Source organism: Felis catus, chromosome E1 (assembly GCF_018350175.1).
Source record: "Felis catus isolate Fca126 chromosome E1, F.catus_Fca126_mat1.0, whole genome shotgun sequence".
Taxonomy (NCBI): domain Eukaryota; kingdom Metazoa; phylum Chordata; class Mammalia; order Carnivora; family Felidae; genus Felis; species Felis catus.
In genome coordinates this window covers 27,325,828-27,351,404 of record NC_058381.1, presented here as the reverse complement: position 1 = coordinate 27,351,404, position 25,577 = coordinate 27,325,828, and the positions used below count along the sequence as shown (strand labels likewise).

Sequence of the window (25,577 nt, the reverse complement as noted above, 5' to 3'; positions counted from 1 at the left end):
TAAGACTAGAATGTACTAAAAGTCCCCAAAATGCAAGAGACAAAAAAAAAAAATTCTCTTTCCTCTCTCCCTTTTTTTTAAAAAAAGATTTTGTTTTTAAGTAATCTCTACACCTAACCTGGTGTTTAAACTCACAACCCTGAGATCAAGAGTCACATGCTACACTGACTGAGCCAGCCGGGCACCCCTCTCCTCTCTCTTTTTAATGTGTATAGAAATAGAACCAGTATTTGGGATAGACGTTATAGTACTCATAGATGACAGAAAGAAAATGGAGCTTTTCATTTATTGCTTCTTTTTTCTCCATTATCAAGAATGTTTTTAAAACATGAAAGATGAACACAAGTCTAAATAAAAAGGAATTGATGACCAAGATGGATTAAGAAATGAGATAAAACCTAATGACTATAAATGAGTGTCTTGAGGCTTTAGGAATTATTTCCATGGCACTAAAATAACTTGTAGGTTTTGGGTTATCTATGAGAAATTATGCAGAACAGGTTGCCAGAAAATTGTGAGAAATACAAATGTCTTGATTTTTTCATTTAGGAAAAGGGCAGAATCTGTAAACAACTGCCCAGTGTGCTTGAAATTGGTCTTAGCAAATTCTAGCATATTTTTATTAGAAAATGTTTTTAGAGAATTTAATGGTGATTTATAGTAATCAGTATGAATCAAAATGTTTCACAAAGAATATGTCATAATAAACCATTTCCTTTTCAGTTTGAATACAGGACTGTCCGCATAATGGGTGCACTATAAGTATTTATTGAATGATAACCTAATGTCTCTTGTTTTCTACACAGTATTTAATAAGATTACATTTGACATCTTTGTGAATAAGGTGATAGAACTGCTGAATAGAGTAGTTGCCAAAGAGCCAAATTCAGAAAGTATTGATTAATTGTGTAGTATATCCTAGATGGAGGATGTGCTCATAGTAAACTGAATTTTGCTCTTTCTTCATAAGCATTTTAAATGCCAGTGTTAAGTAAAGATATTGAAGTCATGATTATCAGATTTCTGGAAAATGTCTTAATATCTAATCAATGATTAAAACTGGAAGGTTTAGAATGATCTCACAGGTCAAATCAACAAGGCAAAAGTCTGAAAGTTTACATCTTATATCCTGTGTTTTGGTTGTACATTAAGGAAATTCATGTGGAAAAGATCTAAAATGATCAGATCACCACAACTCAATATGAGCTTGCAATTATTAATTCTGTTTAGAAAACAAGAAAAAATTTCTGCTGGTGTAGACTTTGGTTATGTTAATAGACTGCAAAGTTCAAATGACTGGAATTATAGCATTCCTGTTCTGTGTTGGTCGCTCTACCTTTGGAGTTCAGTTTTGGATATTACCACATTTTATGAGGAGTTTGACAAACTAGACTGTTTCTAAAAGATAGTAATTAGGTATAGTGGGTCTCTTGGAAAGCAAATAATACAAGGAGTGCTTGACAGAATTGGTAATTGGTATAATCAAGGGAGAGAAATAATGGTAGTTTTTACAAATCTGAAAGGGCTCTTCTACAGAAGAAACAGATGACTGGTTTGGTACTGCTCTAGGACAGGGGTCGAAAACTATGGTCCAGGCTCACTGGCTGTTTTTGTAAAGAAAGTTTTATTGGAACACAGCCATGTCTGTTCATTCATGTATGGCTGCTTTCACTACAATAGCAGAATTGAATAATTGTGACAGAGACCATATGGCCTGCAGAACCTAAAATATTTACTATCTGGCCTTTTACAGAAAGTGTTTGCCGACTCTTGCTCTAGAAGATGCCAGGACTTGTTGGTACAAGTTGTAGGAAAACTGACTGTAGAACAGTCTACAAGATTTTTGTTTATTTGTTTTTAAATAGAGCTGTGAATCCTGGAATGGACTTTTGTGTAAGGTATTGGACCTTTTGTCCTTTGTTGGACCTTTTTCAAGGTGAGAAATTGGAGTAGATGATTTACCATCTCAAGACTTATAGTGGAAAAACTAATCTAGTGCAGATAGCATTAAGCAATTATTGTTCTAATTAAAACAAAAATATATATATATGTAATACATATATTCATGTTTGGTTATATGCCACCCTTGTGAATGTGATTGTCTTATGTTCATTAATGGTATTGTGGTTATATAAGAGATTGTCTTTTATTTTCAGAGGATGCATGCTGAAGTATTTTGGGAGTGAATTGGCATTGTATTTGCAACTTGTTTTCAGATAGTTCAGGAGAAAATAAGAATATACATACAGCAAATACAGTAAAATTAATCAAATATATTTACCATTTTATTAAAAAACATGTTTAAGTGCTCTTAAACAACTTGTAATGTTTGGCCACTTTCAATTAATTTTCTCCACTGGTTTATAAAACTGTAATAAAAATTGTGGGCTACAGAACAGAGTAGATTTGACATTGACTAATGAAGAATGGGGCAGGGTTAAGATAAACAGAGAAGAATGGTGAGTGTTCCAGCTAAGGGGGAATCAAAAAGAAGTGCTTCTTGAATTTAAAGGAAGAGTGTGATTCAGAAAAAATAATTTCCTCTGCTGAATGCTGGTTATGATCATAAAATGCTTAGAAAAAAGAAAGAGAGCTTGAAAAATAGGAGAAGTAAAACCTTATAAAGAAATTTTCGAGTCTGTATGAAATCTTAATCATGGTCAGGGAATGGAATCTTATTTCATATCTCATTTAAACACACAGGTTTCCCTATTTGGATCCACCTAATGAGAGGCTTATTTTGGAAGCTCTTAAACAACTTTACCAGTGTGATGCTATTGACAGGTAAAACAACAACAACAACAAAAATTAAACCACAACAGATGTTAATCTCTTTCTGTTTTGTTTTATTTTATTTTATTTTATCTTAATTTTTAATTTTTATTTTAAGTAAACTCTGTGCCACATATGGAGGTCAAACAACCCCATGGTTAAGAGTCATATGCTCTATTGACTGAGCCAGCCAGGCACTGCAATCTCCTTTTAAAATAGGGTTCCTGGGGCGCCTGGGTGGCGCAGTCGGTTAAGCGTCCGACTTCAGCCAGGTCACGATCTCGCGGTCCGTGAATTCGAGCCCCGCATCGGGCTCTGGGCTGATGGCTCAGAGCCTGGAGCCTGTTTCCGATTCTGTGTCTCCCTCTCTCTCTGCCCCTCCCCCGTTCATGCTCTGTCTCTCTCTGTCCCAAAAATAAATAAACGTTGAAAAAAAAAATTTAAAAATAAAATAGGGTTCCTAATAGTTTCTTTTATCAGCAGAAAATGATTTGTTTGAATTGAATGGATTGTTTTACCTGAAATTAGAATTTGCCCTCAGTTTTTCTTTGCCACAATTCTGAATTTAAAAATTATATGATAAGGGTCTCTGGGTGGTTCAGTCGGTTAAGCATCTGATTCTTGATCTCAGCTCAGGTCTTGATCTCAGGGTTGTGAGTTCAAGTCCCGTGCTGGGCTGTATGCAGGGTGTGAAGCCTACTTAAATAAACAAATGAATAAAAATTTTATGATAAAATTATGTTTATATTTAGTATTATTTAACAGGTAATTTTTGAGTATCATTTCAGTGCCAGGCATTAATCTGGGTATATCAAAATAATAACAGAGCCAGAGTCCTTGTTCTCATGATTGTGTAATGGGGAACTTTTTGGTAATTATCATTCTCTCATTTCTTTAAGGACATCATCCTCTATGCCTCTATGCTGATTTGTATGGTCTTTTATCATACTACTTTATTCTGTCTCATTGTTTAGTTTTTTGGATGTATTGGCCTTCCAAAGCAGGGAATTTATCATCTTTATGTTTCTTTTATCAATGACCAGTGTATCATATTTCTTGTATTGAATTGAATTTCTGGAGTTGATTTAAGGTAATATAAATTATATCTGATTTATTCTGAATGATGAACATTTCATTTGTACTCTCCCAAGGTAGAAAGACTTAAGAACCTTTTCTTTCTATTAAGGAGTGGCCATGTGACCAGATTGGGTTTGTCTATGGTGGAATTTCCTCTCCCTCCACATCTGACATGTGCAGTAATCAAGGCTGCTTCTCTAGATTGTGAAGATCTACTACTTCCAATAGCAGCAATGTTGTCTGTGGAAAATGTCTTCATTAGACCTGGTAAGAAGTTTATTGGTGAGTTTTTAAAAAATTAATAGGTTTTATTTTTTAGACCAGTTTTAGGTTTACAGAAAATTTAAGGGTAAGTAGAGACATTTTCCTCATTATTAACATCTTTCATTAGTGTGGTACATTTGTTATTGATGAACCAGTATTGATACATTATCATTAACTAAAAGGATCACTGTATTGTATATTCTTTGAGTTTGACAAATCTGTAATGACACATTTCCACCATTACAATAATATACTAACTGATTTTACTGCCCTAAATATCTCTTGTGTTCCACCTGTTCATCCCTACATACCTTACCCCAAACTCTCGCAATCACTGATCTTTTTACATCTCCATAGTTTTGCCTTTTCCAGAATGCCAGGTAGTTGGAATCATACAGTACGTAGCCTTTTCAGACTGTCTTCTGTAGCTTAGCAATGTGCATTTAAGGTTCCTTGTCTTTTTGTGGCATAATAGCTCATGTCTTTGTTGCTGAACAATGTTCCATTTTATGGAATTTGTTTATCTTTTCACGTGTTGAAGGACATCTTGGTGGCTTTTAAGTTTTGGTAGTTATGAACAAAGCTGCTGTAAATGTCCATGCGCAGGTTTTTGTGTTGACATTGGATTTCAATTCACTGCTGAGTTATAGTATAATATGTTTATATCTGTAAGAAACTGCTAAACTCTCTTCCAAAGTGTCTGTACCGTTTTATATTCTGACCAGCCATGAGTCTGAGAATTGCTCTTTCTTCACATCCTCACCAGCATATGGTGTTGTCAGTGTTTTGGATTTTGGCCATTCTAATAGGTGTGTAGTGATATCTTGTTATTTTTTTAATTTTTTTTAAATTAAAAAAAATTTTTTTTTAATGTTTATTTATTTTTGAGAGAGAGAGAGACAGAGCATGAGCAGGGGAGGAGCAGAGAGAGAGGGAGACACAGAATCTGAAACAGGCTCCAGGCTCTGAGCTGTCAGCACAGAGCCCGATGCGGGGCTCGAACTCACAAACTGAGATCATGACCTGAGCCGAAGCCGGATGCTCAACTGACTGAGCTACCCAGGCGCCCCTGTATCTTGTTATTTTAACTTGGAGATCCCTGATGACATATGATGTTAACCATCTTTTTATATGCTTATTTGCCATTTTGTATCTTTTTGGTGAGGTATCCATTTAGATTTTTAAATTTTATTTTTAAGTAATTCACTTTGGCTCAGTAATTTGACCTGAACCAAAGTGGGATGCTTAACCAACTGAGCCACCCAGGCGCCACCAACCCCCTCAGGTCTTTTTAAATCAGGTTGTTTATTTTCTTATTGTTGAGTTTTAAGAGTTCTTGGTATATTTTGGAAAACAGTCCTTTATCAGGTATATCTTTTGCAACTATTTTCTCCCATTCTGTGGTTTGTCCTCTCATTCTTTTGACATGGTCTTTCACAGAGCAGAAGCTTTTAATTTTAATGAAGTCCAGTTTTCAGTTACTTCTTTCATGGGTCATGCCTTTGCTGTTACATTTGAAAAGTCATCACTATACTCAATGTCCTTTAGATTTTCTCCTATGTTATCTTCTAGGAATTGGATATCCATTTGTTCCAGCCCCGTTTTTCAAAAGGCTATCCTTTTTCCATTGAAAAGCTTTTCCCCCTCGTCAAAGATCATTTAACTGTACTTGTGTGGGTATATTTCTGGGCCCCGTATTCTGTTCCATTCATCTCTTTTTCTATTCTGTCAATACCACACTGTCTTGATTATTAGAGCTTTATAGTAACTCTTAAAGTTGGATAGGGTCAGTTCTTGGCCTTTGCTCCTCCCCTTCAACACTGGGTCTTTTCCCTTCCTACATAAACTTTACAACCAGTTTGTTGATATCCATAACATAAGTTACTGGGACTTTATTTGGAATTATGTTGAATCTATACATCAGGTTGGAAAGAACCGACATCCTGACAGTATTGAGCCTGCTTATCCATGTACATGAAGTATCTCTCCATTTATTTATATTCTCCAGTAATTCACTGGGCGGTTTTTATTACCATATATTTAGCCCTATGAGACATGAAACTGAGGATAAACGAATTTTACATTTTGTTATCCTTTAACTTAGTTGTTTGAAATAGAGAGTTATAATGTTCTTGGCTGAGAGTCCTTTCACTGGTAAAGAAAGATAGTATGGTGGACCTTTGCCCTGTTATGGTACATTAGTAATACATTAACTTTTTTTCCCTCTAGAAACAAAAGAAATCGAAGTTCAGCCCTTGTACTCCAAGAGAATTGTTTTGAAGTTTCCATGCCTTTAAACTTCTGCTTATTTCCTTTCTTGGTGTGGGACACAACTTACTTCATCCCATGTCAGCTTTACTTTCTTCTAATGGGGGGAAATCACAATTTATTTTCAAATTTAAACGTTTATTTATTATTAAGAGACAGAGACAGAGCATGAGCATGGCAGGGGCAGAGAGAGGGGGAGACACAGAATCCGAAGCAGGCTCCAGGCTCTGAGCCCAACGCGGGGCTCGAACCCACAAACCATGAGAGATCATGACCTGAGCTGAAGTCGGACGCTCAACCAACTGAGCCACCCAGGCACCCCCAATTTTTTTATTAATGTTTATTTTTGAGAGACAGAGCAAGAGCTGGGGAGGGGCAGAGAGAGAGAGAGAGGGAGACCCAGAATCTGAACCAGACTTCAGCTCTGAGCTGTCAGCAGCACAGAGTCAGATGCAGGGCTCGAACCCATGAGTCATGAGTTCATGACCTGAGCCGAAGTCAGACACTTAACCAACTGAGCCACCCAGGCGCCCCTCAAAGGAATTTCTGAGTAGACAATATATCTTGCCTACAGCCTAGACTAACAATAGTGTGTACTATCATCCTGGTGTTATCCCTTTATAGACTGTGAGCGTTTGGTCCAGATTGGTTTGTTATTGCCAAGATTGTAATGGAGGATATATTTTTCTATAAAAATACTCTGGTTTAATCAGTGTGCTGCCTCTCCCAAATAGATTGTAGTCTTAAGTGTCAGAATTTTGGTTCTAGTAATACCCCTAGCTACAGTAGTTTTTTTCTGGTAAATACCATATCCAATAAATAAGGTTAGGTTGTGGGTCGGTGGATGGGTGAAATAAGTAAAGGGAATTAAGAGAAATGAACTTGTAGTTACCAACTAAGTCATGGAGATGAAAAGTACAGCATAGGGAAAATAGTCAATAATACTGTAATAATGTTTTGTAGTAACTGCACTTACATTGAGTATTATATAAAATTGTCGAATCGCTATATTGTACACCTGAACCTAATATAACATTGTATGTCAACTATCCTTTAATAATAAACTTAAAAAATAAGTAAATAAATAAATAAGTTTGGCTATTTTTCAAAGCTAAAAATACTCCTAAAAACTATTAACAGGAGTATTGAAGTAGGAGTCGAGATCAGAGTTCTAACTTGACTCCACTGCAGTCTAATTATCTATTGGCCTAGTTTTTTTGGACTTCATTTTTCATTTGTGAAACTGGGGAATTAGAATAGATTAGGGTGATCCAGTCTAAGGCCAGAAAAAGGAATTGGTTTTCCTCATTGGAATATTTAAATAGATAATATCAGTCTCGTGTTAGCTCTTTTTTATTACCTTTTTTATTGTAATACAATTTCAAATTTACAGAGATGTTGAAAGAATAGTAGAGGAATTCCTTTATACCTTTTACCTAGTTTTAGCAGTTTTTAACATTTTGCTGCATTTGCTTTATTATTCTTTTTCTCTTTCTCTCTTGATATACGTATATGCATTTTCTTTCTTTCTTGTTTGAATCATTTGGGAACATTGCTCTCTCTTACCACAAAATATTTATATATATGTATATATTTACTAAGAATAGAGGCAATCTCTTATTTAACCATAGAACATTTATCAAAAATAGGAAATTTAACAGTGATATAATACTATTATCTAGTCCAGAGTCCATATTCAAATTGTCCATTTTCCCTAGAATATACAAAAGTAGTTTTAAAATTCTTTAGGTATACCATTCTTTGCTTACAGTTTTTGTGTGTGTTTTTTTTTCAATGTTTGTTTATTTTGAGAGAGAGAGAGAGAGAGAGAGACAGACAGCATGAGTGGGGCAGGGACAGAGAGAGAGGGAGACAGAGAATCCCAAGCAGGCTCTGCAGTGGGGCTCAAACTCTCGAGTTGTGAGATCATCATGACCTGAATTGAAACCAAGAGTCAGATGCTTAACCGACTAAGCTACCCAGGTGCCCCTACAGTTTTTGTGTTTTTTTTAAGGTAAAGTTTATATGTAGTGAAACATAAATCTTACATGTATAATTTAATTAATTTTTCAAAGTGCACATACCATATAACCCACACCCCTGTCAAGGTATGGAACAGTTGTATCATTCCAGAAAACTTCCTCAATGCCCCTTCCCAGTCAGATGCTACCCTACCTTCCCTCAGTGAGTCATTCCTCTATCTTTTTTTTTTTTTTTTTTTTTAGATTTGGCTTTTGTAAAACTTTGTATAAATAGAATTATACAATATGTACTTTTCTGTGTTTGGCTTCTTTTGGTCAGCATCATGTATGTGAGATTCATCCATGTATTTAATCAGTGCTTTGTTCTTTTTATTGAGTAGTAATTCCACTGTATGAACGTATTAAAGTTAGTTTTTATCTATTACCCTATTGATAGACATTTGAATTGTTTCTTATTTGGTGCTGTTTATAAATAGAACTGTTTTGAACATTCCTCTGCAGGTCTTTTGTAGATGTATATTTTTATTTCTCTTAGGTAACTACCTAGGAACAAATTGCTGCATTATTGAGTAGGTGTGTGTTTAACTTTAAGAATTACTGGAGGGGCGCCTGGGTGGCTCAGTTGGTTAAGCATCCGACTTTGGCTCAGGTCATGATCTCACAGTTTGTGGGTTTGAGCCCTGCATCCGGCTCTGTGCTGACAGCTCGGAGCCTGGAGCCTGCTTCGGGTTCTGTGTTTCCCTCTCTCTCTGTTCCTCCCCTGCACACTTGTTCTCTCTTTCTCTTTCTCTCAAAAATAAATAAAACATTTAAAAAAATTATAAAAAAAGAAAAAAGAAATTGCTGGGGCACCTGGGTGGCTCAGTTGGTTTAAGTGTCTCTCTCTTTTTTTTTTTTTTTTTTTTTTTTTAATGTTTATTTTTGAGATAGGGACATAGTCTGAGTAGGGGAGGAGCAGAGAGAGAGGGAGACACAGAATCTGAAGCAGGCTCTGGGCTCTGAGCTGTCAGCACAGAGCCTGATGCGGGGCTCAAACTCATGAACCATGAGATCATGACCTAAGTCGATGTTCAATGTTTAACGGACTGAGCCACCCAGGTGCCCCTAGGCATCCGACTCTTAATCTCAGTTCAGGTCCTGATCTCAGGGTTGTGAATTCAAGCTCTAGGTTTGCTCCATGGAAACAAAAACAAACAAAATTGCCAACCCTTTTCCCAAAATGGCTATACCATTTTAAAATCCCATCAGCAATGATAGTGCAATTTGCACCACATGTCTTCCTCAATGTTTGATGTTGCCACTTTATTTTTTTACATTCTATTATGTATTGGTGATTCTTCCTTATGGTTTAATTTGCATTTTCTTGGTAACTAATATTTTTGAGCACTTAATCATGATTGTTGGCCATTTATCTGTCTTCCTCTGTGAATTATCTGTTAACATCTTTTATCCATGTTTTAAATTTATAAAAAGATTTTGGGATCGCCTGGGTGGCTCAGTCGGTTAAGCATCTGACTTCAGCTCGGGTCATGATATCACAGTTTGTGAGTTCACCATTGGGCTCTGTGCTGATGGTGTGGAGTCTGCTTGGGATGCTTTCTCTCTCCCTCTCTCGCTGCTGCTTCTGTGCTCCCTATCTCCTCAAAATAAATAAATAAATTTAAAAATTATTTTTGGAATCTGAGAGTTTTTAACTTATTCTGGATACAAGTTATTTGGTATGTATGAATTGCACATAGTTTTTCCCACTCGGTGGGTTTTCTGTTTGCTTTCTGAACAGTATGTTTTGATGAGGGAGCTTTTGAATTTTGTTAAAGTTTAATACATCAATTACTATATTTTTGTAGTTATTGCTTTCTAAATGCTAAGAGATCTGGAAAAAAACTGGAAAAGCTTTACAGTTTCTAGCTTTTAACTTTAGTACAGTGATCCATCTGAAATTAAGTTTTATATATGGCATGAGGTAGAGGTCTAGGTGACTTTTTTTCTCTGTGAATATCCACTTATTCTAGCACGTTTACTGAGAAGATTTCTTTCCCCCATTGAACTGCGTTGGCACCTTTGTGGAAAATCTATGGACTGTATATATGTGAGCCTACTTCTGGACTTTATTTTATTCCATTGATTTGTCTGTCCTTATGTCAATGCCACCTTGTATTGACTACATAGCTTTATGATACATTTTGAAATCAGGTATTATAAGTCTTTTCACACTGTGTTTCTTTTTTGATACCACTGTGGTTATTCTATATTCCTTGTATTTCTGTATAAACTTTAGAATCAACGTGTCAGCTTTTTCAAGAAAAGCGTGCTAGAATTTTGATATGGATTATGTTGAACTCTTTATTCTTCTGTTTAACATGTCCTTCCTTTGGGGATTATAATATACATCTTTAATCACAGTTTACTCAATGAATATTGCTTCATGTGAATATAGGAAACCTTGCAACAATTTAGTTCCATTTACTCCTCCATGGTGTGTGCAATTGTTGTCATATATATTAAAACATAGGAAGTTTTAAAGGAAATATTGTAATACTGTATTGGGGGTTTGTAATGTACATAAACAAGAAAGGATAAAAAATTAAGTCTATTCCAGAACTGGATGTAGAAGTCCAGGTATTGGTTTTAAAATTTTTATTTCTAATCTGTCTCAGAAGATTGTTGACTCAAGTTCTTAGCTTTTTAGGTTTTTCAGGTCTTAAATTTTAACTATGTTTGTGTGTGGTTTTTTGTTTTGTTTTGTTTTTAATCAAGTCCTTAAGTTCGCTTTGGTATCTCAAAGGCCTTTATTTGGGACCTACACTTTAGCAAAACATTATTTGAAAGTGAATTATATTTGTAGACACTCAAGGAAATGAGAGACTTCCCTTTGTGATCCTAATACTCGGTCTTAGATATCTGTGGACATAAATCTAACTCTTTAGACTATTCAGAGATTATAACCAATAAGAATATGTCTTAGAGGGGCACCTGGGTGGCACAGTCGGTTAAGCGTCCGACTTCAGCCAGGTCACGATCTCGCGGTCCGTGTGTTCGAGCCCCGCGTCGGGCTCTGGGCTGATGGCTCAGGGCCTGGAGCCTGTTTCCGATTCTGTGTCTCCCTCTCTCTCTGCCCCTCCCCCGTTCATGCTCTGTCTCTCTCTGTCCCAAAAATAAAATAAAAACGTTGAAAAAAAAGAATATGTCTTAGAGTCTGTGCTTTGATTTGGTACGATATTTTTGATTAAGTCTTGCCTTTGTGAAGCGCTTGATGTCGGTCATGTAAAATGGATATGAAACATGAATGACCCTGAAAGTACTAAGGTATCTCAGACATTTATCAGTGTTTCTAAATTCCACAGAATGAAAATGTAGCTATAAAGCAGTGACCTTTTCTATTGTTATGTCAGACACAGGATTGAGGTTTTTTCCCCATAAATACTGACCTAGGCCTCTTTTTTCAAAAATAGGGGCACCTGGGTGGCTCAGTCAGTTGAGCATGATCTTGCAGTTTGTGGGTTCGAGCCCTACATTGGGCTCCATGCTGGCAGCACAGAGCCCTCTATCTCTGCCCCTACTCCCCGCACATGCACTCTCTCTCTCAAAATAGATAAATTTGATAGTACATATACATGAGTTGTTATTGTCAAATATATTTCTATGTTATAGGCCCAACAACACAATTTTTTTTAAGTTTAGTTACACAGGGCTCAAACCTATGAAATCGTGAGATCCTGACCTGCACTGAAACCAAAAGTCTGGTGCTTAACCGATGGAGCTACCCAAGTGCCCCCAAACAACACAATTTTATAGATAATGTTTCATACAATTTCTTTTTAAATCATATAAGGGGATATGATAGAAGAAATAATTATATTCTCTTTTTTACATACCTACATACTTAATCAATGCTCTTTTTCAGTGTCATTCAAATTATTGTCTAGTGTCACTTCCTTTCAGTCTGATTACCTTCCTTTATTATTTCCAGTAAGTCAGGTATTACCACAATGTATTCTTTCAGGTTTTGTTATCTGGGAATGTTTTTATTTTGCCTTCATTTTGAAAGATTGTTTTACTGGATGTAGGATTCTTAGTTGACAGTTTCTTTCAACACTACGAGTATATCAACCCACAGTCTTCCAGCATCTATCACTTCTAATGAGAAGTCCTTTGTTAATTTTATTGGCTTTCTCTTGTGTATAATAAGTCATTTTTCTTTAGCTATTCTCAGTATTTTGGCTATTATGTGTTGGTGGATCTTTTTTCTTTTATCCTACTTGGAGTTCGTTACTGTTCCTCAGTGTGTAGATTAATGTTTTTCATCAGATTTTGGATTTTTCTACCATCATTTCATTAACTTTTTTTCTGCCTCTTTCTCTTCTTTCCTTCTGACAGTCCATTATACATCATTTCTCTGAGACTGCTCATCTTTCATCATTCTTTTTTTCTCTGTTCTTTGGATTGCATACTCTCTCTTGATGTATATTTTGCTGATTCTTCTGCCAGCCCTCACTGCTATTGAGAGTCAGCTGCTCAGCTACTAGTTGGTTGGAGGTTGTCCTTAAGACTTAAGCTAGTGATGTTTTCACCCTTTACTTTTGGATCTGTGTTGTGTGGTCTGGAGACTGTTTTCATAGTTCAGAGAGTTAATGAGTTTCTCCTGTGTTCAGCCATAGACCAGAGGCGCAGATGTTGCCTTTCCTTTTGCTTCTCAGAAGGTAAAACCTTGGGCATCTACATAGTCTTTTAGAATATCAGGACAACTATGGGTTTAGTAGTTTCTCTGATTTTTCTGTTAAGATTTGGCCTATCTGCCTAATTTTTTGTTAGTCTGCCTCAAATGGTAACAGATTAAGCTATTAGTCTCCACTGATTGCTTGCTGATTGCTCTGTTGTTTTTGACAGTGTTCTTGGGGCATAAATTGCTCCAAAGTCTAGTCCAGATAAAGTTACCCATCCACCTTGGCAGGGACAAATTATTGCTGGTTTTTAACAGTGCTTATCTCCATCCTCTCCTGGAAAGAAACTCTGTGCTATGGAGCAGGAAGGAGCTGGGAGTAGATTGGGAATCTACTATTCACTGGCTGCCCCACCAGGATCCTCTCTATAGAGCAGAAGCTTGAAGTGAGAGGTGGTGGGAATTGTTGCTTCACTTACCACCACTGCCCAGTATACATCTTCTTCAGCACAAAGCTTGGTGAGATGGCCTCTGCAGATATTTACCAGCTGCCAAAAAACCCCAACAACCCAGAAACCTGGAATAGCTCTAGAAAACTGGGAGTAGTGGGAGCTACCACTCAGCTGTCATGCTCACTAGGACAGCTTTTCTGCGTTACAGAGCTGTAAGGGAATGGAAAGCTGTGATGCACTGCCATTAGCTGTTCCCCCATTCATTAGCTATTTGCACCTGATCCTCCTTACAGAGTAGGAGCTGGAGGTGAGGAAAAGGGTGCCGCTTTCAGGCTGCTAAGCCCTCTTCCACACACAAAACTATGGGGGGTTGAGTGTAGTTCCTACTCAGATGTGATGCTGCCTACTGTTCTTACTGAATTCCATAGATTCAGTCAATCTCCAGAGACCTTGAATGATTGTCTTTGGTAATTTTGACTAGTTTAACAAATGTCTATCTGGAAGAGAGGTTTCACCTAACTCCTCATACTATTCCCCATACATGTATATAGTTAAAAATTCAAACACTACACAAAGTATTAAATGAAAAGTAAGTTCTTCTCTCTTAAACATGTCCTTAGGTCTGATTCCTAGAGGCAACAATTGCTACCAGTTTTTTTTTTCATACTTAGATACTGTGGCTTATATATAAATATACACCTAATTTTTAAACCTGGATCATGAAGAACTTTAGCTGCTGCAAAATGTAACTTCAGGTTTTGAGATTGTGACTTGGTGAGATCTTGTTATACCCAAAACGTGTATTGGCTTTCCAGCTGCATTTGTAGTCTTTATAAGTTAAGCAGTACTTTCTGGCTTGGGTCTTTATAGATCATCTAATTTGGTTTACTGTATCCTTACTGGTAAAACTGGGTAGTATTCTCAGATCTAACATTAAACAGAGATTATAAACATCAAAATGATCATACTGTCAACATTTTTAGTAATCTCTCTTTTGCTGTAGTGAATTGTATACAATGTCTCCTAGTATAGGGACTACTTTAGAAGTCAGACAATGGAGTGAGGGCTGTTAAATATTTTCTAGGTTTTTTTTTTTTAAACCACCTAAAGGCATTGCCTTAAAATGGAACAAATTTAAAATAACAACACTGGGTAGGTTCTAAATCTTTCATTTTAACTGTGATATTTTTAGAAATAAAGGGTATTTTATGTGTATGGGACACTCATTGTTTTATTCTTCTGCTTCAGCTCTGAGGACTGTTATTATTATTGATATCCTCAGTGAAATAGTTTTGCTTTCTGATTGATTGCTATATAGAAAAGTATTAAATTATTTTCCCAAATGGAAAGGTTCAGCTGATATAACCTTGTTTTGCTGCTTCACCTTCTTACAGTTCTTGCCTCAGTAATATTTGCCTATTTGCATGAGATAAAACTGATAATAGAATTTCATCTGGGGAAAGATAATAAATTAAAGACAATGACAAGCCTACTGGAAAGTAAAGATGGCTAGTCAAACTTTTGTTTAGTTAGAGGATAAACTTGCTGAGATTGTAGGAACTGTGTATGATATGGATTGTGACTTTCCTGTACATATCCGGAATTTACTATGGGACTTCTGTGTGTTTTAATTTTAATTAGTCTATTTTGGGGGAGAGTCAGGGAAAAGGAACAAAAAAATGTTTCTATTCTCTTGACTTTGAGAATAATGAAGGAAAGAGACAGAGACATAGAGAAGGTAGCATAGCAGGGAAGTGATATGCTCTCTACATTTTTAAAAACGTGAGTGAGCAAGCCACCGCTCTAAACAGCAGGGATCCAACATTAACTACACAGAGTTAATCTTCACAGAATATGAGCTGAGCTTAAAATTTTAATCTACACTGAAATTTGTTGCAGTTATTCTGACATTTTAATAAGAGATAGTAAGCCACCTGTGTAAATTGTGCTAGTAGGTATTACAGCCAAATTGAATGGTCTGCTAGAGGCAGAGAAAGGAAGAACTGAGCCCAGGTAGGAAGTGTCTCTGAAGGTTCATACCCCAGGGGTCCAAGGCAACTGGCACTCTACAATTCTATAGCAGGAAACACAATTCATTGATCCAGGAGCTCCTGTCTGATAGATAGGCTTGTCTCCTAGTGTTGGGAGCCAGGTCAGGGTGATGCTTGAGTCTAGTGCAATTTGACTTTTGTCATAATATCTTTAGGGCAATGGTGATTCAGTGCTTGAAATTAAATGTTTTGGCTTAAAACTCAATTTCCCTGAGTGGTTCAGGAGATGGGAACTGTATTTTCACCTTGACAGGGCTGTTTGTATGGCCCGTAATCACATTCTCTCTCCTCTTGTTTCTAACTGCTTCCTTTAGTTGTCACCTAGGTAACAAAGGTCGAAGCTACTTAAAGCCTGGGATGAAAGACTTTTTATCTTCATGGGTGTTTTCTTTAATCAGATTCCTTTCCTCCTAAGACCAGGGTCTGCTGCTTTGCAGATTCACTTCATAGTCTATATAAGTACTTCTCTCTAATACCAGGGAACATGGTGCCTATGCTAAATCTAGTTGTGATGGGTTTACTGAAGGAGAACAAACCGCAGTAGGATGTGGTACAATGAATGAGGAGCCCTAGGAAATTTTGAAAAAAAAAAAAAAAAAGTGGTACTCTGAAAGAAATTTAGCTTGGGCAAAGTGGTATGTAGGGAACTTGGGCAATCAGAGAGCATATCAATCCTGAGTGGGATAGGGTCAATGTCAGTAAGAGATAAATCTCAAAAACAAATGTTGAGCAAAAGAAATCAGACACACGAAGTACATTTACACAAAATTTATACAAAAGCCTTCTGTGGGGTCAGAAGTCAGAACATGGTTTGTGGAAGAGAATAGGTAGTTATTGGAAGGAGAGCAAAAAGAGGGCTTCTGGATGTTAGTAATATTCTGTTTATTGATTTGGGTATTGGGTACATTGGTATATTATGTTTATTAACGTTGAGCTGTACAGTTGTGATCTGGTAGTTTTCTGCATGCATGTTTTACTTCAATATAAAGTTAAAAAAAACAAAAGGCTAGTAGTAGTTCAGTTCTGCTTATATGATGGTCTAATTGCCCATAAATAGGAACTGGATAAATAGGGACTGGTTAAATTGTGTTCCTCAAATGTTCCTTATATCCCTGGGGAGTACAATGAAGCTATTTTGAGAATGAATAATTCTACTTGTACTGACATGAAGCCCATTATTAAATGAAGTTTCAAAACATATAATGGATTTATGTAAAAATAAACCACTGTATTCATTGGCTGGTATACATATAGAAAATAACTTGAACAGGACACCTGGGTGGCTCAGTCAGTTGAGCGTCTAACTTCAGCTCAGGTCATGATCTCAGGGTTCATGAGTTCAAGCCCCACATCGGGCTCTCTGCTGTCAGCCTGTCAGTGCAGAGCCGGCTTTGGATCCTCTGTCCCCTTCTCTCTGCCCGTCTCCCACTTGCACTCTCCCCAAAATCAATAAATATTAAAAAAAAAAAAAAAGAAAAAGAAAATATCTTGAAGGACACACATTCATAACAGTGGTTAGCCATGAGGATTGGTTTATGGGTAATGTGACAAAAGTGGGGAATGTTGAACTTTTACATAATTTTTTTACCACGAACATGGGTTACTCTTATGATCAAACTGAACTTAAAAAATAAATTCTAAATACTATTTTAAAGGCAAATGTATTGAGAGAATTAATGTTACTGTTCTGGCTAAATCTCTGATGTATGGTTAAAAGAAGGAAAGGAGTGGGGTGCCTGGGTGGCTCAGTCAGTTAAGCGTCTGACCTTTGGTTTCGGCTCAAGTCATGATCTCATGGTTCTTAAGTTCCAGCCCCAAGTCGGGCTCCATGCTGACAATGCAGAGCCTGCTTAAGATCCTCTCCCTCTCTCTCTGCCCCTCCCCAACTCGTGTGCGCACAAATTTGTGTGTGCACGTTCGTGCTCTTTCTCAAAATAAATAAAATAAACAAGAAGAGTGGGTGGCTCAGTCAGTTAAGCATCTGACTTCAACTCAGGTCATGATCTCATGGCTTGTGGGTTTGAGCCTCGTGTTGGGCTCTGTGCTGACAGCTCAGACTGGAACCTGCTTTGGAGTTTGGTCTCCATCTCTCTCTGCCCCTCCCCCACTCACACTCTCTCTTTTGCAAAAATAAATAAACATTTTAAAAAAAATTTTTAAAAAAGAAAAGTTATGGAAGTAAATAGAGCCCTTCCCCAAGAGTTAGTATAGTTCTGTCTTATTCCACTGCAGATGGTGAGGCAGATTCTACTGACCTTGAATAAACAAAATGAATGTAGGCATTTGATGTAAAGTATAACTAAATTGCCTCTCAACTTGTCATTTTAGTTGATCCAGAGTACCAGAAGGAAGCAGAACAAAGACATCGAGAATTGGCAGCTAAAGCTGGAGGATTTAATGACTTTGCAACTTTAGCTGTCATCTTTGAACAGTGCAAATCAAGGTATGTGAAATAGTTTTTGTACTAGAAATTGTCAGGTTAAATTTTTTTTAAATGTTTATTTTTGAGAGAGACAGAGCACGAGCGGGGGAGGGACAGAGAGAGAGAGAGGGAAACACCGTGTCTGAAGCTGACTCTGGGCTCTGAGCTGTCAGCACTGAACCCAACCTGGGGCTCAAACCTAGTAACCGCAGTATCATGACCTGACACAAAGTCGGATGCTCGACTGACTGAGCCGACCAAGGTGTCCCTAAACTTTTTTTTTAAGTTTATTTATTTTTCTTTTTGAGAGAGAGAGAGCAAGCAGGGGAGGGGCAGGGAGAGAGAGAATTGCAAGCAGGCTCTGTCTGTGGTGTCAGGGTAGAGCCCAGTGTGGGGCTGGAACTCATGAACCCTGAGATCATGACCTGGGTCGAAACCAAGAGTCGGAAGCTTAACCGACTGAGCCACCCTGATGCCCCTAGAAAGTGTCAGTTTAAAATATAGCTCCAATATGTATTTACTATGTGACTTTAGACAGTAAGGTTCAGTGGGGATACTGTTGACCTTAAGGCATTTTTGTGAACATTAGTGAGATTTATCTATGTTGGGTGACTATTACTAAGTAGGCATTTATTTTATAATATTAGTTTTCTTCTTTCTTCTCTTCCTAATTCTTTCTTGAAAATGACCTTATAGAATTTTGATTCGCTAGAAGTACCTTAGATGAGAAAATGATTGGATATTTGTTAAACCATATATGTATAAAAAGAAATTAATTTACAAATTATTTTTAATTCACTCAGAGCCATCTACATTAATTTGTTTCCTCAAATTCCTTAAGTGGCTTTCTCAGTAATGGGACAGGTCTCATAAAAGGGCTAACTGATGCTTATTTGTTTTTAGTTTTGTAATAGAAATGAAAATGTTAGACTGCCTTTTTTTTTTTTTTAAGTGAACTCTATGTCCAGTATGGGGTTCCAACTCATGACCCTGAGATTAAGAGTCACATGCTTTACTGACTGAACCCGCCAGGTGCACCTGTTAGACTTTCACTTCAAGAGGGTATTTTAAAGATACCAGTATTTTTGTTCTGCAGTGGAGCTCCAGCTTCGTGGTGCCAAAAACACTGGATTCATTGGAGATGCTTATTTTCAGCATTTCGTGTTGAAGCTCAACTTCGAGAACTAATCAGGAAGCTTAAACAGGTGATTGCTATAGTGATCTTTTCTTAAGTCAAATTTTGGCAAGATTCTCTGAGTACTGTACCCCAAACTATGCAAATTATGAGGTATTCTGATCTCCGGTTTGTAGGAATAGACCCCATTCCTAACTGTGTGCGTGAGTACCAAGCACTGTTCACTGTTATCCTTTGGGGAAGTTCTTTCCCTGGCCTTGGGTAGTTTCCTCACATTTATATGCTAATTTAGTGCTCAGTTGAACACTGGCAGAGGCCCTCCTGCAGATCTCTGGAGTTCTGTTTCTATCTGAGTTCTCTTCTCTCCTGAACTCTTGGCCTGTGAACTCTAGCCATCTTGGTCTTCCTGGACTCTCAGCTCTGCCGCTGTAGCTCAGGGTGTTCTTCAGGTTCCGCTGGGTTTTTCCTTCCCTGACCCTTCATCTAGAATCTCTCTCAAGGTTGACCGTAACCTGGGGCAGTTGTTGGACTTACTTCACTTATTTCCCATACTTCATTTACTTCTCAGAGATCGGTGTCCTTTATTACTTGATATACAGTGTTTTGGAAATCATTATTTCATATAAACCATTTTTTGGTTGTTTCAAGCAGAAGTGTAAATCTAATCCCTCTTACTTCATATGGCCAGAAACAGAAGTCTTTAGAAACATGTAGTTTTCAAAATAAAAGATCATTTCATATTATTCTGTGAGATTACCACTGTATATATATTCTTTCTATAGCAAAGTGATTTCCCAAGAGAGACCTTTGAAGGCCCTAAACATGAAGTACTACGGAGATGTCTTTGTGCAGGCTATTTCAAAAATGTAGCTCGAAGGTAAGCAATAATGAGCTTGAGAAATGGATAAAGAATACTACTGTATTTGGCTACAATGTTGAACTATTTAATATTAAAGATTGGTGGTTTATTTAAGCTCCGTGATTATGATGACATCAATTACAATGACTCTTAATGATTTTCACTTGTGCCGGGGGAACTGCAGTGGCACAGAGTGGGATATTGGAACTCAAGTTTGGTAGAAGGGAATTTGTATGACAGCTGTCTAGCATGGGATATCGGCACCTAAGTTGAATGACAAGGGTTTTCTTGCAGAGGAGTGAGGCTCTGTGTGGAGTATGAAAGACAAACATGTTGAGCATGGCATCCCTGAGGAAAGATAGGGTGGTGTGGAATGTTAGTAATTGAGCAGGATGGAGAAGGCACTCATATGGGATATGTTTGGTGTTGAGTGTTAGAGTCTGAGTGTTAGAGAAGGAGAGCATCTTCTTAGGGAAAGGGGTAACAATGGTGGTGATGGGAGATTCATTATATAGAAAGGAATTAATCACATAATTCAGTATATTAAGGAATGGTGAAGGGAGTTATAAATACTGAACGGGAGAAAATGAGAATAAACCGTGTGGTGTTGGATTGAAATTTCAGGGTTTTATTGTGAACTTATGGTTTTCAATATAGTTAGATGGATGGATATATACATGTGGGAATGAAAATATGTGTTATGGTATATATATGTTATATGTGTTTGTGTATGTGTAAATACATACATAGAAAAATACCCTAGCTCTCAGATGCACTGGGAGCAGTAACACCGTAATAGCAATAAATATACTCAGTGCCCTTGATCTTGACTTGAAACAGCCATCTGCCACATAAAGGACTCAGAACTGTTTGGAGAAATAGGGGTGGGAAAGTACAAGATGAGCTGAGAACATCTTATTTTGCCAGCAAGCAAGAAGGGATCAATGAAGGTTGAGGCCATGTTAGAAGTACACTGGAGCTAGCTTGAATAGGCTCCAATTGAACAAATATAGGACATATTAAGCATCAGAATAAATAATGATAGTAATGGATTATATAGCCCACTAAATAAAATCTGAAATCATGGGTCTATAGTCATATAAATTACTAAATGAATAAATTAGAAGTTTAATGACAAATGGAATTAGTTGAGCACCTCTCCATAAAATTCTTTTTTTTTTTTTAATTTTTTAATGTTTGTTTATTTTTGAGAGAGAGAGAGAGAGCAGGGGAGAGGCAGAGAGAGAGAGGGAGACACAGAATCTGAAGTAGGCTCCAGGCTCTGAGCTGTCAGCACAGAGCCCAACATGGGGCTCATTCACGGACGGTGAGATCACAACCTGAGCCAAAGTTGGACACTTAACAGACTGAGCCACCCAGGCGCCCCTCCACAAAATTCTTAATTACTAAGGGAAAAAGGAAAAAAGTAACTTTTCATGGAGAAGCCTGGCAGATGCTAACCAAATCAAGCCATCAAAGTGAACACCATTAGTAACAAAACAGATTGAAACCATGTTCTTCCTGATAGAATATAATGAAAAACACAGCTTAACTTCTGTGATGTTCCTGGCAAAGATGCATTACCTAAATCTAATCATCCTGAAACAGACAAATTCAAATTGAGGGGTGTACAAAAAATTACTATTCAAAAAGCTGTCAAAGGGCGCCTGGGTGGCTAGGGTCGTAAAGCATCCAACTCTTGATTTTAGCTCAGGTCATGATCCCAGGGTCATTGGATTGAGCACCGAGTTGGGCTTCATGCTGAGCATGGAGCCTGCTTGGGACTTTTTCTCTCTCTCCTTCTGCCCCTCTCCCCGCTCATGAGCTCTCTCTCTCTTTCAAAAAAAATAAATAGGGGCTCAGTTGATTGAGTGCCTGACTGTTGATTTCGGCTCAGGTCATAATCTCACAGTCGTGGGAACAAATCCCAAGTCGGGCTCTGCACCGACAACACAGAGCCTGTTTGGGATTCTCTATTTGCCCCTTGGCCACGCACATGCTTGCTTTCTCTCTCTCTCTCTCTCAAAATAAATAAACTTAATAAATAAATAAATAAATAGATAGATAGATAGATAGATAGATAGATAGATAACAAAACAACTGTCAAGATCATGAAGGTCAAAGAAAGATTGCCATAATGAGGTAGACTAAGGGGACATGAAACGTAAAGTTAATACTCGATTCTGAATTGGATTCTTTTGCTATAAAAGATTTTATTAGGACATCTGGTTAAAACTTCAGTGGGGTCTGAGGATTAGATGTTAGTGATGGTATTGGTGTTAATTCCCTGGTTTTGATGGTTGTATTATGGTTATGTAAGAGAATGTCCTTGATTATGGGAAATGCACACTCAGATATTTGGGGATGATGGGGCATAAGGTTGGTAACTAATTCAAATGGTTCAAGTAAAAAAGATTTTTGGGGGGCACCTGGGTAGCTCAGTCAATTAAGCATCCCACTGTTGATTTTGGCTTAGGTCATGATCTCATAGTACATAGGATTGAGCTAGGTGTGGAGCCTGCTTGGAATTCTCCCTCTCCCTCTCTCCCTCTCTCCCTCTCTCCCTCTCTCCCTCTCTCCCTCTCTCCCTCTCTCCCTCTCTCCCTCTCCCCCTCCCTCTCCTTCTCCCTACCTCTCCCTCTCCCTCTCCCTCTCCCTCTTCCCCCCCTTGGTCCTCCCCTGGTTATGGGTACTCTCTCTCTCAAAAAAAAAAATGTTTTTTTGTACTGTACAAATATATATATATATATATATATATATATATATATAAATACACGTATATGTATGTGTATATATATATATATACGTATATGTGTATATATATATATACGTGTATATATATATGTGTATATATATATACGTATATGTATATACATATACATATACATATACATATATATGTATATTGCATAGTATATAAATAATTATAATGCAATCTGATCTGGGTTATAATGGGAATGTATATAAAGTATTATAGGAAATCATCTGTGGTGATGGTTGAACTAGGGCTAATATTTTGACAAGTTTTTGGAATAACATTTATGTAAGGAACTGTAGAAGAGGATACGAATTTGAAGTTAAGAACATGAATTACAGAAAGGATAGGTGCAAAATTCTAATTTATCAGATTTTAGAATAGTGAAAATTATCCCTTTAAAAAGAGATCATCATATAAAGATTTAAGTCAGAAGACCTATGTTTGGAACTTGATTTCACCATACATTAACTCTGTGACCTTTGGAAGGCTAGTTGATTTGTTTGAATCTGTTTTGACCTCTTAATAAAAGTAACTTACTCTCAAAACTCATAGGTTGTTTTGAGGATTTATTACAAAATCATTTTAGAAATGTTAAAGCATAAATATTATCAATATTGTTAACATTAATACTTATTAACAAGAAATGTGTGTACTTAACTGAAATGACTGTTTAAGATGTATCATTATTTAAGATGGCTTGGTAGAGAAGTTATAGTGACAAGTAAGTTTAAACTTCTGTTTATAAAACTCTTTGTGGTAGAACACATTATTATAATTGTACATTGTTAGACTTAGTGCTCTACTTATTTAATTATTTTAGTGTTCTTATCTTTATCATTTGGTTTTTTGGTTTTTAGATCTGTTGGGAGAACATTTTGCACAATGGATGGGCGTGGAAGCCCAGTCCACATTCATCCTTCCTCAGCAGTAAGTGCCTATTATTATTTTTTAAGTGTCTTATTTTTTTTTTTTCAACGTTTATTTATTTTTGGGACAGAGAGAGACAGAGCATGAACGGGGGAGGGGCAGAGAGAAAGGGAGACACAGAATCGGAAACAGGCTCCAGGCTCTGAGCCATCAGCCCAGAGCCTGACGCAGGCCTCGAACTCACGGACCGCGAGATCGTGACCTGGCTGAAGTCGGACGCTTAACCGACTGTGCCACCCAGGCGCCCTTTAAGTGTCTTATTTTTTAATAAAGGGAAGACATTTGTAAAGGTATGGGAATAAGTAATACACAAATGTTTTCTACTTTTCACTTTGTGGTTATGTTTAGTCCGTTTTTTTTTTAAGTCCACTTATTTATTTGGGGGGTGGGGGTGGAGAGAGAATCCCAGGCAGGCTCCATGCCCGGTGTGGAGCCCCACCTCACAACATTGAGACCACGACCTGAGTCGAAATCAAGAGTCAGCTGCTTAACTGATAAAGCCACCCAGGCACCCCTAGCATATATCTTTATTACATAAAGCTGTAAAGGCACTGCTTGGCCCATGCCTTCTGTTTGATTGAAAAATATAGGCTGGGGCGCCTGGGTGGCACAGTCGGTTAAGCGTCCGACTTCAGCCAGGTCACGATCTCGCGGTCCGTGAGTTCGAGCCCCGCGTCGGGCTCTGGGCTGATGGCTCAGAGCCTGGAGCCTGTTTCCGATTCTGTGTCTCCCTCTCTCTCTGCCCCTCCCCCGTTCATGCTCTGTCTCTCTCTGTCCCAAAAATAAATAAAAACGTTGAAAGAAAAAAAAAATTAAAAGAAAAATATAGGAATTAATTCAGAAGATTTGGGGCTATTAGTGTTTGGCTGGTCTAATGTGGAATAAGGCAGGTTACTGAGTTAACCGTCCTTAAATAAATTCTTTTGTATAGCTTCATGAACAAGAAACCAAACTCGAATGGATCATTTTTCATGAGGTATTAGTTACCACCAAAGTCTACGCAAGAATTGTGTGTCCAATCCGTTATGAATGGGTGAGAGACTTGTTACCCAAGTTGCATGAATTTAATGCACATGATTTGAGCAGTGTGGCCCGACGTGAAGTGAGAGAAGATGCAAGAAGGAGATGGACAAATAAGGAAAATGTAAAGCATCTAAAGGGTGAGTCAGTCATTTGTTCTAGTAACTTAAGTCCAGGGAGCATAAATATCCAAATTCTCATATAATTATGGAACTATTGTATAGAGCTTAGATTCTGGCTCTATCTCCTCAGAAAGCAAAGAGTTGTCATGAGTCTCAGACTTTGATACTTTGACTTCCTTCTTTTCTTCCAGTTAATGATGTTTTCCTTAATCCTTCTGTCCAACAACATTATTAATAAAAACAGTATCTGTTGAGCTTTTACCATGTGCTAACAACTTGCATTAATTACCTCATTGAGTTTTCACAATAACCCTATCTATGAGGGAAGTACACATCCCCCCTTTATAGATGACGAAATACTTAGCAGTGTATAATAATTTGCTGAAAAATCCCATAGCTAATAATTTGTGAGTCTGTATTTTGAATCCAAGGAAACTGACATGATGACCTAAACTCTTAACCATAATGCCATACAGTTTCCCAGTAGTCCACTGCTGTTTTTATTTTGTTTATAAAATTTTGTGACTATTACTTCAGAACATCTTCCCCCCCCCCCACCCCACCCAGGGGATTTTTCTGTGAAATGTGAGATCCCTAGTTGGGAGGTGTAAACAGTTGTACTGAATGAAGTAGAACAGAAAGTTTAATTCTCAGCTCACATATACAAAAAGCTTTTCAGTAAAGCTTTCTGAGGCTGATTTATGGAGCAAATTTTATGATCCTTTTTTAATGTCATGAAAAATAGATCTGGAAGAGTCTTTAGAAATGTAGTGTTCTATTGCAGTATATAACTGTAGTACATGATTAA

The 25,577-nt window shown here is 37.4% G+C and overlaps 1 protein-coding gene across 1 annotated transcript in view; it reads left to right on the top strand.

Moving 5' to 3' along the window:
• DHX40 (DEAH-box helicase 40) overlaps positions 1-25,577 on the top strand; it is a 48,261-nt gene that overhangs the window by 20,713 nt on the left and 1,971 nt on the right. Inside the window, exons 11-17 of the mRNA XM_011289115.4 lie at positions 2,704-2,784; positions 3,959-4,116; positions 17,855-17,969; positions 19,045-19,153; positions 19,866-19,960; positions 23,558-23,627; positions 24,559-24,787. Coding sequence (XP_011287417.2) covers positions 2,704-2,784; positions 3,959-4,116; positions 17,855-17,969; positions 19,045-19,153; positions 19,866-19,960; positions 23,558-23,627; positions 24,559-24,787 — 857 coding nt within the window. The remainder of the gene's footprint in view (positions 1-2,703; positions 2,785-3,958; positions 4,117-17,854; positions 17,970-19,044; positions 19,154-19,865; positions 19,961-23,557; positions 23,628-24,558; positions 24,788-25,577) is intronic.